At 35.4% G+C, this 18,581-nt stretch overlaps 2 protein-coding genes across 4 annotated transcripts; one reads left to right on the plus strand and one right to left on the minus strand.

Moving 5' to 3' along the window:
• The first annotated feature begins 107 nt into the window (after positions 1-107).
• wdr93 (WD repeat domain 93) lies at positions 108-9,358 on the plus strand. Of its 3 annotated transcripts, XM_051901631.1 has the most exons (16): positions 108-1,583; positions 2,200-2,472; positions 2,595-2,796; positions 2,884-2,948; positions 3,034-3,112; positions 3,203-3,276; positions 3,519-3,603; positions 3,688-3,877; positions 5,048-5,118; positions 5,227-5,304; positions 5,408-5,539; positions 5,691-5,898; positions 5,983-6,043; positions 7,463-7,619; positions 8,148-8,337; positions 8,489-9,358. In XM_051901631.1, the coding sequence occupies exons 2-16, from the start codon at positions 2,212-2,214 to the stop codon at positions 8,562-8,564; spliced, it is 1,929 nt and encodes a 642-aa protein (XP_051757591.1). In that variant the 5' UTR covers positions 108-1,583; positions 2,200-2,211; the 3' UTR covers positions 8,565-9,358. The 3 variants fall into 3 exon arrangements, 2 of the variants coding, with proteins under 2 accessions (XP_051757591.1, XP_051757590.1); XR_007931081.1 differs by having other exon boundaries at positions 3,034-3,276; positions 8,218-8,337; XM_051901630.1 differs by having other exon boundaries at positions 3,034-3,276.
• A 142-nt stretch (positions 9,359-9,500) lies between these two features.
• On the minus strand, positions 9,501-13,556 carry gnrhr2 (gonadotropin releasing hormone receptor 2). Its single transcript, XM_051901634.1, has 3 exons — positions 12,654-13,556; positions 10,964-11,168; positions 9,501-10,812 (listed from the first exon to the last, which is right to left on the minus strand). Exons 1-3 carry the CDS (start codon positions 13,185-13,187, stop codon positions 10,307-10,309), a joined length of 1,245 nt encoding a protein of 414 aa, XP_051757594.1. The 5' UTR covers positions 13,188-13,556; the 3' UTR covers positions 9,501-10,306.
• Between the last annotated feature and the right edge of the window lie 5,025 nt (positions 13,557-18,581).

The following is an 18,581-nucleotide window of genomic DNA, read 5'->3' on the forward strand; positions in this document are numbered from 1 at the left end:
AATGTTATAGGCCTGATCTGTGAGAGATCACTTTTAAAATCTTCCTTTATAATAATCAGCTGAGCATGTGCTTGCATGTTATGTCTCTTATGTCTCAGGCTTTACTGAGTGAAAATTGAAAAACAAAAAAGCTTACTGAACAGTACAATAATAATAGTATTAGAATAGAATTATTTATTGACAGGAATGTATTGGGGCAGATTTCATGGTGCTGTAGGTATTGTTTATTTGCTTGGTCAGAGTCGTGTCAGCAACAGAAAATCACGAGTGTAATTTTTATGTGTTCTAAATAAATTATTGACGCTATATGTAATTAATGTAAAATGTAACTTTTTATGCAAAATGCTAGGTATTTTTATTGTTCGGTCAGTCTCTATCATAAAAAAAAAACGTTGTTTTTTTTTTTTTTGTTTTTTTTTGTTTTTTTATCACACCGGAGGAGTCGGAACGCACCGCCCCACTCAAAGCAACCACAGACTGTACTGTAGCAAAGAGCTTAGAACCCAAGAGGCGACACTCTGATACTTTTTGGGTAACAGCCACTAGATGGCGCTCCGGTAGCGCGGCCGCCATTATGGGCTGAAAATACTAACTGGACCATAGAATCCTTCACATCTTACGCACCCAAAATCGGCGAATTTCACTGCCAAATCAGAAGCGCAATAGAACAGTTTTTTAAATTAAGTCACCAGTAAATTGTATGGCTCCTACAGTAAATGTTGTATTGTCTTATATATGTTTTATTTTACCAGTTGTGGAATTCAACCATCTGAGGTAACGTAGTTAGCCTACTTTATTGAGTATTTCCATTTTATGCAACTTTACACATTTATTAATAAATTTAAGATCATCATGTTTGCAGCGAACAATATATTTCAGACCTAGTGGAGTAATAGTAACAATATCTAGGTCTGAATTGAAATATATGTATATTGTATGTTTTAATGGATCACGCTACAAACATAATCATCTTATAATACATGATGCATTGCTGTGTCCGTTATCGCATAATTCCCACTTTTGGACACTTTTGCTTCAATGGACATTTGACAACACTGCAAAATCAAGCTGTTATATTCATATATTGTCCAACATTCCCAATTTTTTTGATGCATGTCCTTAATTTAACCCTAACCCTAACCCTAACCATTTCATATGTTGGTAATAATTCAGTGTTTATAAGCCTTTTGAAGGATTTTAACCCAAACTGACTGGGTTTCTAGAGAGCAAAGGTTTTGTAAAAAAAGTGGAAGACTTAAACACAAAGTTTGTAAAATAAACTGTAAAAAGGATTTGATGATCAGTAGTGATAGAATTTTATTCTGTGTTGTCATCATTCAGGTTGGATTTCAACTTTAATGTATGTTTTTTTTTTTTTTTTTAACAAAGCAGCTGATATTGCCATAGGAACTAGTGGACTGCCGACTCTCTTTCACCCCAAAATGGCGGAAACGCAGGGCCGCTGCTGGCCGCCGGTGTTTCAATGGAACGTTCTATTGAGTGTCGCTTCTTGTTAGTGTATATTCTTTGACTGTAGTCATGACAACCTAACAATCCGGAAGAACTCCACAAGCGCGTCAGCGGTGAGCGTTTGTGTTAATAATGATATTATTATTCATTCAGATCACTGTTGTGTTACAGTCTGATTATATGTTAAGTATTCACAAAAATATCTTGTTGACCATCCAAATCAACAGTTTTATCGCCATTTTTATGGAGGTCAAGAGGTCCGACCAACACTATGTGAAATAGCAAACTAGCAAACAATTATAAAATTCACTTGCTGCTACAACGAATTGTTGTCCTGGTAATTTACTCTTGCAGTAACGTTAGTAATATAGCCTACACAATTATGGCGGTGCCATGCTATGTAACTTCGATATATACAAAGGGACAGTTTGATTATCGCATTTATTCGCCATTATTGTTTACTTGGTACACCTGCAAATCCAAAAATACCATGGTATTATTATGGTACATGGCCAAGAAACATACTATTACAGTAGTGCCATGTAAAATATAACAACATGGTACTTTAAGGTTTTATCATTTTATTTCTGAAGATATTACTGTTACTGTTTGGATGTTTTTCTCAGGTCCATTTTATATGACTGACACGTTTTTTTAGGTAACGTTATGTGTATAAATGTGATTTGACAAATGGGAATTTCAGTTCAATATTCTTTTTTTTCCCTCCAGAAATAACACAACATGGCTGTGAATGTCACACCAGGTTTAGAGATCCCAGAGCCGTCAGACTACAGCAGCTGTGAAGATGACCATGATGTGACTTATTTCACAGATCTGCATCAGCCTGATAATAATCTGCCTGAGCCTGCAAGAACGATCGATAAGCTGTTAAAAAACCATGTTGACAGTGCATGGGAAGTTATATCAAAGCAGGAGAAGATTGAGAAGGATGCACAATCACCAAGACAATTTCCTGTGTTGAATGCTACTAAAGAAATGAAGGTATGTTTACATGTGCAGTACAATCATACAGCCCCATCATATTCCTTTGCACATGTGCTTTGGGTGCATTTGTCCAAAATGCCCATTTTATACTTGAGATTTTTTTGTTTTTTGGTTCTTAGCTTCCAGCCAGAACTAATTGTATTGTGTGCTCTGAGGATGGCCTTTACCTGTTTCTGGGTCATGCTCATGGTCTGTCAGTCATCAGTACATCCACTCTCACCTGTGTAAAAACATGGCAGAATGAAAGAGTGGAGCTTACCAGCATCTCTTTTGCCTCTCTGGGAAACGTCACACACCTCTTATGCACAGTGGATGACATGGGTAATTTCCTGAGACAGTTTGCATTCAAATCTCTCCAATTTATATTTTCTGTATTTATTTATACATTATTATTCTCTGTCTCATAAGGTATTGCGCGGCTTTTTGTGCATCACATGGAGAATATTTATTTAATAAAAATCATCAATGAAACTGTGAGTACATAATAGTGTTATTTTTATGTTTGCTGTTGGTTTTAAATGACTTTGAATGAATTACGTTGTGTTATATTTCTCACAGGAAGATATAAACCAAAGAAACATCTGTGCAAAATTTGAAGTGTCTAGAAGAGGAGACTTTGGAGCTGCAGTCATGATGTGTAAATTTTGTATTGAAATATGGGTTACAGTTATTTGTGAAAGCACTGATTTATTAATGCTGTTGTTATATGTTGTCAATGTCACTGAAGCCAGTGATTCTGTTTGGTTGGATGTCTATCGCTTCCCACAAGATGTGTGGTTCAAAGAGCTGGAAACAAAACAGGTAACTGTTATGTTACATTGGAAAGTTACTTGGAAAACCATCTATTCTTGTTTACTGTTAACGTTTTAAAACTGATATCAATTCGAAATGCACATAATTTTCTTGGAGGCACAACTGTTATCTATTTATTTCAGGATAAAATATATTGTTTGTTTGTCCTATGTGTAAGTTTGCTTTTTTTCTGGCAGTGTTTGCTAATTTGCTGCAATGAGACATCATATTCTGCCCTGTCTCTTCTGTAGGCTACACAATCCCCATGGGCCACAGAAGCCAAATTGTCTCCAATAGTTTTACTCATGAAGATCAAACCTCCAGAAATCCCTGCAGGTATCCAGTTTAAAGCATTGCGGCAAACATGTTTCTTTTAGAAGTGTGTTATGTATTTCTTTCACTGAAGTGTTTGTCTTTAAGGAACCTCTCTGAAAAGTCCATCTGAGGTCTTGCAGAAGACAGAGGAAGGCACTATAATAGGCTCAGGCCAAAATCACCTCATTAGTAGTCAGCAATGGGAAAACCAGGATGTGGCATTTAGGAAAATGTTCGTGAAGTACCTCAGCTCCAGCTCTATGAGACCATCACAGCAGAAAGCGGAAGTTCCCAGGTAGGCTTGATTAAAGTTTTTTTGAAGCCACATTTTACTTCATTTAGAAGATAGATACTGTAGTCGCCCCCAAAAAGTATCACAATTCTCTTCAAAATGTTTAATGACCATCCATATTAATTTTTTGGTCTTTATTACGATACAAACAGAAAATACAGGAAATATGTACACAAAATGTAAAAAAAAAAATCAGAAAAAAATGGCTTCTTTAAACAAAAATCAGTATTTAGTGTGACCTCCTGGACTTCTTTCATTTTGCATTTTTGCACAGTACTGTATTTGTACTGTACTTGTGTATCTTTATATATATATATATATATATATATATATATACACAAACACACTTTTAACCAAAATATTTTACTCAAGAAATTTGCTAGGTTTATAGAGGTGTTGTTCAAAATTAAAGGTCTAAGGAGTTTGGAAATTAATTGTATTTAAATTGTATATGAAATAAATGTGTACTTGAATTGAGTGAAAAGAATGTTTTCTGTCATAAATGCATAAATGTGAGCATATTTAGCTTGCATTTATGTAAAAAAGTATGTATAGTGTGGCACATCTGCATGGCCATACAACTCAAGCTTAATCTGATTTGTCTCATGAATATTAAGTAGAGTCCAAAAAGGTTATATTTCAAAGTCAGTATGGCCTCATAAATATTAATAAGATAAGCCTGATGTTACAAACAATCCATTGAATCATACAAATCTTGTTCTGGCGCAATTCATTAGTTAACATGAACTAAGAATTTTCCATACAGTGAGAGTTATACTTACAAATCAACAAAACATTTGTCAAAAATAAATCTAAAGATAAATTCCTTATTTCTGCACTCATATGTAAACAACAAATCAATACGGAGCCCCACACATGACATGCAAAATAAAAAAATACATTTTGTGGCCACATTTTATTAATTCATTCCCTTGTTTTAGTTAAATCATGGACATGTTTGATTAATTTATTCCCTTGTTTTAGGTATATCATGGCCATGTTGTACTAATTCATTCACTCATTTTAAGTTGGTTAATATGTGGCCACGATTTAAGTAAAACAAGGGATTAAATTAAAAAAGTTGCATATTGGGAACGACAGTACTGAGCACATGTGAAATGATTTGGTGTGGTGTAAATTTGTTACAGTGTGTCAAGTCTTTTTTTATTACAGCAACTGCACTTGTCACTTCTTACTGCATGAGGGGTTTTATTCAATCCCTGGGGAAATGAAGGCAGCTAAAGGTGAGTCATGAACTCCAGAGATTATTTTACATGCAGGTTTTTCAGTGATAGATATACGCCTTCTCTCAGAATGCGCATTTATGATATTTCTTCGGATTATCTTTGAAGATATTCCCATTGCCATGTGCCTGTGGTGGAATGGCAGTCATAATCTCTTACAGTATCTCCTGTTGAAGAAAGACAAAGGTACTCCAGCCATACATTTATAATGCAAAATACAGTATATTCACATTTCACGGACACAGTTGTTTATGTTTATAAATGATATTTGAATCTGTTCCCGAATCAGACAGTGAACCCAGACCGGATGTTCTGTGGCCCAGTTCTCAGGAAATCCTTTGCTCTGCTGTCAGTGCCTGCACACGGTTCATTGTTCTAGGGCTTGATGGTCAGCTGGTTACTATATGGGACAGACGGTTTGGTAAGTTTCCTTCAGTGTTTAGTCATTTCAGATATTGTTTATGATAGATATTATGTGGTTCTCAATGATAAAATGATACAATAGCACAATGCCATATGGATATTATACTAAGAGAAAGAATCTCACCCTTGATTCTCTTTTGGTCGTGCAGGGTGTCCATTTGCCAATATTGTGATCCCAGGAGACAGCGCCATTTGCAGGATGAAGCTTCTTTTGCAGAGTCAACTATCGGTCACTCATCTTCTTCAGGGTCCCTTTTTACCCACACTCCAGTTAGTGCTCACCTGCAGAAGTGGGGAGTGCTACAGTGTGACTGCGAGCAGAGGAGAAGACACGTGCACTGTTCCACTTATTGAGAGGTACTAAACATCCACAGCTATTATAAAAGGTTTAGAAATTCTGAACATGGTGTATAAATAAATACAATGACTGTCTCCCATCAGACCCGCGGACCCAAGCAGTTCTGTCTCTGTTGCTGTACCTGTGCCCTTCCTGAAGTGTCTGGTATAGTACAATTTAGACGCATAATTCTATTTTAAGGCTCATTCACAGCAAGGATGATAACGATAACTGTAAAGTTTTAATAATTGCTCTAATGTTATGCGAATAGGTAAGTCCACATCATAACGTGATCGACACACATTATGGTGTTTTCACACTTGGTCCTTTTCAGGGGCCTTTCAGTACAAGAATACAGAGTAATATTGCAACAAAATGTATATTTTTGTGCAAAAGATAAACAACTTCAGCTCATTCAAGAGCATTTGTAGCAATGTCGTTTTACAAAATAATAATTAATAATAATAATCATCTTTACAAACAAATTTCTTGATTAGTCAAGCACATACAATGTAAGTGAATGGGATCAAATTTTGAAGGCCATAGGGTCAGCCATCAAATACTGAACTGGACTAGATCCAAAAAGCAACAGTATGAACACAAAGAGGTCTGAGACCACATTCTTAATTAAAGGGTTAGTTCACCCAAAAATGAAAATTCTGTCATTTATTACTCACCCTCATGTTGTTCCAAACCCGTACGACCTTCGTTCATTTTCTGAACACAAATTAAGATATTTTTGATAAAATCCAATGGCTCAGTGAGGCCTCCATTGCCAGCAAGACAATTAACACTTTCAATGCCCAGAAAGCTACTAAAGACATATTTAAAACAGTTCATGTGACTACAGTGGCTCAAACTTATAACGACTTTATTCAACAATATCTAGTGATGGGAGATTGTATTACAAAGAGATGGGAGATTTTATTTTTATTAATGAAGCTTCGAAGCTTTATGGATCTTTTATGTAACAAACTGCCAAAGTCACGCCCCCCAGTGGTGAACCATTGAAATTTCGAAACACTTATGACGTAACGAAGCCTCGTTTACTAAAATCACGTGACTTTGGCAGTTTGATACACGCTCCGAACTACTGATTTGAAACAAAAGGTTCGTAAAGCTTTGAAGCTTCATGAAGCAGTGTTAATTGTGTTAGTGGTGTTAATTAATTAACTTGAAAGTGTTAATTGTCTTGCTGGCAATGGAGGCCTCACTGAGCCATCGGATTTCATCAAAAATATCTTAATTTATGTTTCGAAGATGAACGAAGGTCTTATGGGTGTGGAACAACATGAGGGTGAGTAATAAATGACAGAATTTTCATTTTTGGGTGAACTAACCCTAAAAAGGACCAAAAAAGGATCCGAGTCCTCTTTCAGGGACAGTGTGAACGTTAAGAGAACTGGGTCCTTTTTCACTTGGTTCACCTCTTGGTCCACTGAAAGGGGTCTGAGTTTGGTTCTTTTAAAGAGGACTCAAGTGTGAAAACACCCTTTAGATTCCGAATTAAATGATTTCATATTGTTTTCTTTTTTTCTTCTTTTTTTTATGTGACTATATGGTAATTCCTGAAGTTGTTTACAGGTTTTGTTGATGCAGAGAAATGGGCAAGTATCTATATGGGAAATGGAGGATGGAGCACCAATGTTCATCTTAAATCTGCCTCACACTCATGTGCTCAGCTCACTCAGGGAACCTGTGTATGTGCTCGAGCCAATCCAACAAAATCTGTATATTACAGGTAAATTGAAAAACAACAGACCATTCAATTATGCTTTTATGCTATTATTTGATTGACACTTTTTCCAGCATTCTACTGCACTGCTTTTCCTTTGTTTGTCTATGTAAATATGCACTTGACGAACATGTTGTGCTTGCGCCTCGTGTCTTTTGCAGTGTCTCACGCATGACGCAGCATTCTAAAAACGCAAAGGGTCAAGTTAAAAGAACTTTAAAAAAAATCAAGTTAAAAAATTTTAAACTCTCTTTTTGCGTCGGGTGGTTATTTCCCTCCACGTCATGCATTAAAACTGTTTAATGCATAGCAAGCCATGGATTATCCGTTACATAAAAAGAACCCTACGTCTCTAGACATTGATTTTTTTCTTTTTTTGTTCCATTGCCCTGCATCTCATGTTTTTCAACACAAAAACATGTTCTGTGTGAATGCTGTTCAAGTTGTGATGAATTGCATCTAAGGTGGCACATATTGTTATTGAGTGTCAGCTACAGAAGGACTGTGTGGTGACGTACATGATTTGTGTTTTAGGTAACAGAAAAACACCTTTAGCAAAGGTGACTGATAGGGGAGAGGATGAGAGCTCTCTCTTCATTTTCAGCTTTTCAGAATGTTCACTGATGGATCTGTACCGTGTCAAAACGCCTGCTGTAGCTGAAAAAGACACCAGAGCCACACTTTCAGGTTTGGAGGAGGCCTGCAACTTTTACTTCCAGGAAAGGTTTGTGAACTGTTCAGTATTAAATGATTGAACTAAAAACAATTTTATGTGTGTACACAACTGAAAGAATTTCATAGCGATTTTAACAGTGATTTGGCCTCTAACCTAAAACGCAGAGTATACTTTATATGTGCAATGTCTTTGTGTGTAGAGCTGACTCTTGGAAAGAGAGGAACAGAAATTTGCCTTTCCAGTGGGAGCAGTTACCGAAGCATGTTATTAAATGAAACTTCACACAATAAGAAGAGAACCAGACACAACATGCTGACAGACAAAGAGAGCTTTTTTTTTTTTTTTTTTTTTGTATGTATGTGGATCAAAAACATGCATGCATTCATTCATTTATCTTTGGTGATGTTGATGCCATCAGCCAGAGAAAATAGTATATTTTAATTTTTTATGACATCTTTTTTTAACCATCTAATTCTGTAAAGTTAAAAAATGATATAATGAAAGTTAATTTCAGGTCAGGGTTGTGAGGAGGGTACACATCAGTTTTTGCTACATGCAAATGTGTTATATCTGCACATGCCTTAATATACTTGTTTATATATGCATGAGTAATCTGTGCATTTGATTGTTTATTCTGACTTGATTTATAGCTCAAATGCAGTTAGTAGTTGTTATCTACTTAACAAAAGGTCAAGTAAACAAAATTCAATATATTTGTTGGCTGGGCAGTTTCAGAGACCATAGAAAACTGACTGTTCTGCACAATCTCATAGCCTGTTCTGAAGAAAATGTACATAGCATCACAGCTAATGGTATCTCCCACACATTATTATACTGAATGTCAGCACCATTTCCTGGTTGTATTGTTCTTATTCATTTCATATGACAGGCCATAGGCACTGGCTTTTAGCTTTGCTCCACTTAAGTCTTTTCTGGCAAGCAAATCTTTTCACAATTAGTGTCATTTGTACTGAACATCGATTTAATTGAACTTGAGCTGCAATATTAATCAATGTAGCTAGTTATTTTCTTCCTCAGGCTTATTAAAAACCTCTACCATTCCAAGTTATTCATGTCATTTTGTTTATTCTGATTTTAGTCACATTTTTACTTGTTCTTCTTTAATTGGACTGGCCATGGGCAGTTCAGAGGCTGTAACATGGTTTTTGTGAGTTAATGGAACTTAACATGATCTGAGTCACAACCCATATCCACATTGAGTTTTATTAATTTAATGATCTGTGCCAAACCCCTCAAGCCATTGATTACAAATTAATTTTATTGTGATTTCAACATTTAGGCCACAAGACAAAACACTGAATACTCAATATCAACCCTTAAAGTTACAATTTTAAATCACTTTGCACATAAAAAAGATCTCTGCTCATCTTGCACCTTTGATCATAATTACAATAAAAACATTATAAAATATTTTTCCAATTTAAAATAACTCTTTTCTATTTTCATATATTTTAAAATGTAATTTATTCCTGTGATGGCAAAGCTGAATTTTCAGCATCATTACTCCAGTCTTCAGTGTCACATGATCCTTCAGAAATCATTCTAATATGCTGATTTGCTGCTTAAGAAACATTTATTATGATTATCAATGTTGAAAACAGTTGTGTTGCTTAATATGTCTGTAGAAACCCTGATACACTTTTTCATGACTTTTTGATAACTATAAACTTTAAAAGCATTTATTTAAAATAGATATTTTTGTAACAATGTAAAAGTTTTTATTGTCACTTTTGATCAATTTAATGTGTCCTTGCTGAATAAAATTATTACTGATTTTGTCCATATAATGAAATTCATTGCCCAGACTCTCATTGTCTGGGCATCTGAAAGCTCAGTTTGCAAAAGCGTTACCTCATTAGCCAGTATTAATATACTAATTACAGTAAATAACATATTTTTGAATAATTTGTAATTATATTACACGTGTGCCCATAACTGCTTTAATGGTAATTAAATGCAAAGCTATTATACGTATAGACAACTCGTGTTTTGGCCTTTAGTCTATACAGGTGGAATAACTTGTAAAAGCCACACCATTCTTTGGCCCATCATCTCCAATCCTGTGCGCATACTCTCCGTCCCATTCTAGCTTTTCTCTAGAAGTCTGCTGAACTGTCAGCCTCTTTAAAGTGAGAGAGGAGGTGGAAGTTCTGATGGAAGTCATCAAAGAGTTATTAGTGTTCTCCAGCTCAAAAGCTACAACGTTATGTTCACGCTGTCGGTGCCTCATGTCTCTGCACAGTGGAATGGTGAAGAGACCGTAGATGATGGGGTCCACACAAGCATTTAATAGGCCAAAGATAAAAAGGATGTGTGAGAGGGACTGGGACACTGTTTCCTCCAGACCAGCAGGACAGAACCAGTACCACAGGCCAAGCATGTAGTAGGGTGTCCAACAAACCATGAATGACAGGACGATGACCACAGTCATCTTCAGTGTGCGCATGCGTGCCTTAGGGATGTTGTTTTTTGACCTGCGCAGCTGCACTTTGTTAGACAGCACTGGATGTGACAAAGATCACAACAAAAGCAAGACGTTAGCTTGACAGTTAGAGCAAAAACACCTCAGGGTAATGTCACATGCAAACTGATCAAGACGCACTACTGTTGATTCAATAAGGTATCTTTCTTTTTTAAAGAAAAAAAAACTTACAGCTGTCTTCGGTCATTTTCTTGGAGATCTCAAACAGTATCCTGGTGTAGCAGGAGATCATGATGAAGAGTGGAAAGAGGAAGAGGAAGGTGAAGGTAAGCATGTTGTAAAGTGTCTCGTGCCAGCGTGAGTTAAAGCTGCCGTAGGTCGTACACTGGATAAACCGCTTGGGGGAATCAATCACCACAACGTGGAAAACAAACACCTGGAAAAAGAAGATATTACAGGCATAGATATTACAGATATTCTGGTGCAAGGTTACAGGTTACTTTTTCCTTTTGTTTTGAAATATGTGAGTAGTTTAATATATATATATATATATATATATATATATATATATGTATATAATGTATATCGTATATAAATACACACACTATATGTATGATCGGTATGATTTTGTAAATCATATTTTAAATTTTTTTTCATGCTAATATTATTACAATTTGAAATAACTTTTCTATTTGGATATATGTTAAAATATAATTTCTTCCTGTGGTGACAAAGCTGAATTTTCAGCATCATTACTCCAGTCTTCAGTGTCACATGATCCTTCAGAGATCATTCTAATATGCTGATTTGCTGCTCAAGAAACATTTCTTATTATTATCAGTGGTGTAAACAGTTGTGCAAACTTATAAATGGTAGTATATTGTAGGTTATATATTTAAATTTTAATTAAAAAAAAAATTCTATAAATATATTTATAAACATAAATTACATAATAGCTGATAAACATCAAAAAAGAACACACATACAATGGAATACATTAAGGTTTTTATGAATCTAGATTTAATAAGTTGTTTTTTTTTTAATAAATGTCAAGTCAGGACATATTTCAAAAAGAGCATCTCAAGTCAGTTTCAATAAATAGCTGTTTCTCATTGAAACATCTTACATGAGACGACAGTTAATTGAACAGCTTAAACTAGCTTTTCAACTATTCGGGCTTCTAGGCCAGCTTAAACCAGCTCAGACCAGCAAAGAAGGTTAGGCATTTTTTAGCAGGGAAAGGCATTATAAAAAAATAATGAATATCCAAAACATCACTTTCATACATGGTAAGATAGAGGTGCAATTACTTTTAAATTGTGCATATTTAGATATAAGTTTAGTATGTGCAGGATGAAGATGTATCAGCCAATGTGTCATTAAGGAAAATACATAGAAACATTTGCTAATTTAGTTATAGCACAAAATGTAAAATTATTCAAAGAGGCCACTAAGATGACCCTCTACCTGGGGCAAAAAGCTAATCGGGCTAAACTTTACAGAATGTATAAATGACTTTAACAACCCTTTAATGACAATATTATATAGGCCTATATAATAGGAATGATATCAATGTAAAATACTAAATCAACAATTCCATTCCTTTTAAATTGTGTTTAACAATTTAGTTGAATAATTCAATAAAAGACAGACAAAGCAGAATCCCAGTAAATGAGATTAATCTAAAAGGTAAATTTATTCTATGATTTGTATGAACATAGTCTACATATTTAATTGCATTCATTTTTAATTGAAGATATGCCATAGTAGTAACAATATTAATTCACATTTGATGATTTAACTCAGCCAGCCTATTTAGGTTATATATATATAGAGAGAGAGAGAGTGAGAGAGAAATGCTGTGGGGTCATCTTGGGGACGATACATACCTCAAAATTTCTCCCCCGTACACCTCACTTACCTGTGGTATGGATAACACGGCACTCATGGTCCATGCTACACTCAGCAGAACTTTACTTCTCCTCCTCGCTTTGTTGATAGACAGAGGATTGAGAATGGCAGCCTGTCGGTCCAGACTAATCACCACGGTCACGAAAGCGCACGAGTACATGGCCACGAGTTTGAGGAACATCAGCGTCCGGCACGCGAGATCCCCCGCGAGCCACTGCACAGTTATATTCCACACCGCGTCCAGCGGCATGACGATGAACGTCACCAGTAAATCCGCCACCGCCAGATTGGTGATGATCAACCGAACGTGGGACCGTTTTCTGTGGTTGTGGTTGGCTGAGTAAAGCACGGCGAGATTGCAGCAGGCGGACAACGCGCACAGGATCAGGGTGAGCGTCACTCGGACCTGAGCTGCGGTGGTGAAGCGCGGAAGATGAGGAGGATGAGGAACATCTTCAGTGCTGCTCGAGTTAAAGTTTTTGACATCATATTTACAGGTGGAATTCTTCTGAAAAAGATCCTCGGTGTGACGAGTTGAGTTCATGCTGCTTCTTTTGTGCTTTAATGGCCAGATCAGTAGTTAAATCAGTGTGAGGCGGTTGTACAGACCTGATAAACACGTGGAAGCGGGAAAAGAAACTGTATAGGCCTACTTACTTCAAATGACAGTTCATAAACTCAATTTATTTTTCTAAACTTTTCAATTAGGCTACAAGTAACGTAAATAAATAATTATCTTAATGTTCTCCCCTTGTTTAGATGGTGATTGTTCGTTGGTGACCCTTGAGATCTGTGGTTATTTTAATGTGCTGACCATCAGTTGTCAGTGTCCAAATGAATAGCAGCATCACCGGGGGCGTGGTTAATGAAGATACAGCCAAATGTGATCAAAGGACCCCTTATCTCGTGACTAATGGAGGCTTAAGGTTAATTTGCTAATGCATTTTAAAGAAGGGATTGAAGTAAGATAAAATATAGGGTGAATTCAGGTTGATTAGGACACTTTTTGTCATTGACTGGGTCATTTAAAGGTCTATAAACTGTAATTCAAAACTTTGTAGACAGTTTCCTGTGATGGGTAGGTTTAGGAGTGTAGGGGTGGTGTAGATAGAATATACAGTTTGTACAGTATAAAAACCATTACGTCTATGGAGAGTCCCCGTAAACCACATATACAAGTGTGTGTGTGTGTGTGTGTGTGTGTGTGTGTGTGTGTGTGTGTGTGTGTGATTTTGTTTTTGGTTTGTGATGTGCTTAGTAATATCATGCTCAGAGGCAATAGAGACACATGTGATGTGAAAGAGTGTTGTCAGGAAGGTCAATGTGTCCCACAGCAGGACAAACGCTGAGCTCAGAAGTGCTACTGATTCCACTCTGAAAGCCTCCCAGCCTTAAAACGGTTTCAGTTTCAGGGACGTGAACATTGAGCATCTTTATGAAATCCAAGTCCTTTGTTTTTATCCAAATGTTCCAACACTGGTTTTGTCATGTCTCCTTTTGTCATCTTTTTCAATTTATTTACTGTAAATATGAAATTAATTTAGAAAGTTTGTTTAAAAACATGTACATTAACAATTTTCCTTTTCATGCATTAATAACAAGGCCTGAACTATTTATGAGTATTAATTTAAAAACATTTACTGACAATTTAACACCTTTTTAAACATTTCCCAAAACATGTCGTAAAAAATCGAATTACCGCAACAGTCTAAAAATATCAGAACTGCTAGAAAAACAAATACATTTTCACATTTTTAAAAATGGATTATTAACAGTCATGCAGTTTCTTGAAATTATTAAATAATATATATTTGTAAATTGATATTTTTATTTGATTTTGAATGATTTCTTTCATTACCACACCAACTTTCACAATTTACAATCTATTTTTTTTTATATTTCATTGAAACCTGACATAATTTCAGAATTATATGGCAAACCTAAAAGAACATAGATTCTGCACATGCATTTAAAAGCAAAGTACTATTTTCTCATTTATTAATTTAACATTCAATGAAAACCTGTAGCAGTAATGATACATAGGTTACGGAACTGATGATTTCATATAAGTAGGTGTGGTTAAAAAATAAAATTTAATGTAGAAAATAAATGAGATAATATTTGCACAATCATGGATTCAAGTTCAATAAATGTTGTTTTGCAGTGCTTCAAAAACACATAACACGTAAAAAACTGAGAATACAGTATTCCATAACCATATATGTATTTGTAACACACCTGGTTCTATTTCAAATTACACACATTTTTATATTCTTTTATATATGTGTTGATTGGTTCCTATATGGATTATATGCTGTTACTTTTCACTGTCTGTAAACAGGCTGTCGGCGTGCGCTATGAACGTAGAGATTTTTCAGTGAATATTTTGAATACAGGATACATCATTACACCAGTAGGTGCAAAATTGTGACTGTCTTTATGAGTGAGTCATTTAATGATTCATTTAACCAATTTGTTCAAAGAACAAGTGACTGCTCTTAAAGGGATACCCCACCCAAAAATTAAAATAATGTTACTCTGTTGATAACCAGTTTCTGTTCATTGACTTTTATTGTATTTTTGTCCATATAGTGAAAGTCTGTTTGAAACTGTTTAGTTGTCAAAATTCTTCAAAATATCTTCTTTTTTGTTCAGCAGAAGAAAGAAAGTCATACAAGAGGTTTGGAACAGAATTTGACAATTTAAATTTTTGGTTGGACTATCCCTTTGATTCATTTGAAACACTGATTCATTCAGGAAGGAAACATACAATGCGCTGCTCAGAGACACAATGGTTGATTCATGGCTGTGGACTCACTTGAAACTTATATTTACTTCTTGTATAAACTGTTAAAGCAATATCACACATTGATCAGATCAAAAATCAGTACACCTGTGATTACCTGCAGACACATTCGTGCTGATATTCAGAACAGCAGTGGAGCGATTTATGGCAAGCCAGATTAGCTTTTAATGTTCTCAACGTTACTTGTCGTAATTGCATTTTTACTAGAATTGGATAAAAGAGCTCTCTAGTAACAATTACAATTACAGAGCGCCATAATTGTTATTAGTAAGAATTTAATTACAGAGCTCTCTAATCGTAATTGTTACTTGTAAGATGTAACACATTTAATGACCACATCCTTAATGTCAGAGATATTTCAGTTACACACTCTCTCTCTCTCTCTCTCTCTCTCTCTCTCTCTCCTCCCTTCTGCAGGCTTGAGCAGTGAGAAACTTGAAAACAGTTCATTCACACATTAGAAATTTTTATTATTTTTTTTAAATAAAAAACAAAACAAAACTTGGCAATACAATGATTTAGACTTATTTCTTACAATGTATTGAATATATACATTTTAAAATAAATGTTTTAATCATAGTATCCAGATTTTATGCGAGTCTAAAGCAGCACTAGTGTAATAATGATATACTAATAAAAGCTCCAGTAGTGAAACTGATCAAAATTTATATGATCCATTTAATCTAAAATCTAAAATTGAAAGCTAAGTAAACATAGCTCGAACAGTTGCACAATATGAATGAACTAGATTATCTTACAATGTCACATTTATAGAAATTGTTCAAAGATAAATAATTTGATTCTTCTGTTGTTAACTTTGTGATGTTTGCATTCATTCACTAAGTGCAGTGCACTACACCACTAGACCACTAGATGTCCCCCTGCACTGTAGATCCCATAGGTGAACGCGATTACACAAAGTACAACATGTTCCTGGAACAACATTCCAATCAACCAATCAGATTTCATGGACATGTTTACAGTTTGTCAAGTTTAGGCCTACAATCAGGTTTAGGTGCTTCTAAATTTTCATAGGACTACATTTTCAGACAGGAATGTTGTTTCTAGGATCAATAAAATATTTTGATCCAGTAACCAGTAATAACCCGAAGTGCACCAAGTTGCCTTTTATCGCCCTTCAATTCACTCATCATATCGTTCGACGATTTGTAGCTTACTGTTTTTATATATTAGCAAATATAATTACTATAGCCTATTCATTGAATAATTTAAGTCTTAGAATGTAAATACAAACTTGCACAAAGCAGCAGTGTTTAGAGTGTGTCAGTCTCTAATTTTTTAATGTAGCTTACGAAAAATTAATGAGAGCAAAGATTATTGGAGCCATTAAGTTGACCATAAAAGGTTGCTGAATATTGTAGTCAAGACCAAGACCAGTAGATGGCCATAATATTAATACTTTACATTATTAACACTTTACTTGGGATGATGCAATAAAACATACTTTCTTACTAAAGTAACAGTACACCATAACCGGCATGCTGCATTTTTTATTTTGTGGGATTGTTCATTCTAGAAAATGTACCATACTTGATTTTTTTGCATGGAAAATAGTTATTGTTGTTTAAAAGGTCATTTTTGGAGACCACTTCTGTGGAGTTCCCTTGGGTCTCTATGTACAATAGTATAACCAGTCTGTTTTATTGACATTCAGTGTCAGATTGTTCCTGCAGCAACACTTTCATATCCACTGCCTCATACCTTTTTTCACCATTGTGATGGATCAACCCACTACAGCAAATTAAAGGGTTAGTTCGCCCAAAAATGAAATTTCTGTCATTAAGTACTCACCCTCATGTCGTCCCAAACCTGTAAGACCTTTGTTCATTTTTGGAACACAAATTAATATATTTTTGAAGAAATCCAAGGGTATATGAACCAAACATAGGCAGCAACGATATTATCCCTTTTGAGATCCAGAACGGTAGTAAAGACATCGTTAAAATAGTCGATGTGACTACAGTGGTTCAACCTTAATGTTATGAAGCGACGAGAATATTTTTTGTGCGCAAAAACAAAACAAAAATAACAACTTTATTTAACAATTTGAACTGTTGTCATACGCAGTTGACATAGTGAATGCAGTGCAGGCTTCCGCGTTTACGTCCGAACACACGCATGTGATGCTGACGCAGGAGCCGGCTAATAATGATTTGCCGTTCTGACATGGAACACGGAAGCGCTGCACTGTGTTTACTACGTCAACTGCATATGACAACAGTTCAAATCAAATAAAGTCATTATTTTTGTTTTGTTTTTGCGCCCAAAAAGTATTTTTGTCACTTCATAACATTAAGGTTGAACCACTGTAGTCATATTGACTATTTTATCGATGTCTTTACTAACTTTCTGGATCTCAAAAAGTGCAATGATGTTGCTGCCTATTTGTGTGGTTCAGAAACCATCAGATTTCATCAAAAATATCTTAATTTGTGTTCCGAAGATGAACAAAGGTCTTATGGGTTTGGGACGACATGAGGGTGAATACTTAATGACAGAAATTTCATTTTTGGGTGAACTAACCCTTTAATTTTGCATTACATCTTATCAACTGATGAACATTAGTGTTTGGTATTATTTAAAACTGAGAAATAAAGCATATAGTGTAATTCAGTAAATGGCCTTGATCGAACGTATACAAAACTGAATTATAACCAGAAACACCAGATAAATTTTAACTGGTACTTTTACCTACTAGCTGAATTGTTTAATTTAATTGAAAAAGACAAGAAGATGGTGGGATGATGCAAGTGCTGGAAAAAGAGAGGGGTCTATTATGCTATAATTGAGTACAGCGCTGTTTGGCTCAATATGAATCACTGTAAGAGCCCAGCAGAGCCATAGACAGATGGGAAAACACAAGGAGCGGTGAGTCTTGCTCTGTAGGATGGATAAAAAAAGAAAAAACAACCAGTCAATATGTGTGTGTGTGTGTGTGTGTGTGTGTGTGTGTTTATGTGTGTAAATCAACCCTGCCTCCAAAGACAGTCTGAGATATACTGTTATGCTATTGCTGAGTCCATTCTCCAGGCAGCAGTAAATTGTCTTTGCCTCAGAGTATTGAAGTACGGAGACTGTGTGATTACCTACAATCACACTTGCTGTGAATAT

The sequence above is a fragment of the Ctenopharyngodon idella genome, chromosome 7 (assembly GCF_019924925.1).
Source record: "Ctenopharyngodon idella isolate HZGC_01 chromosome 7, HZGC01, whole genome shotgun sequence".
In the NCBI taxonomy this organism is placed as follows: domain Eukaryota; kingdom Metazoa; phylum Chordata; class Actinopteri; order Cypriniformes; family Xenocyprididae; genus Ctenopharyngodon; species Ctenopharyngodon idella.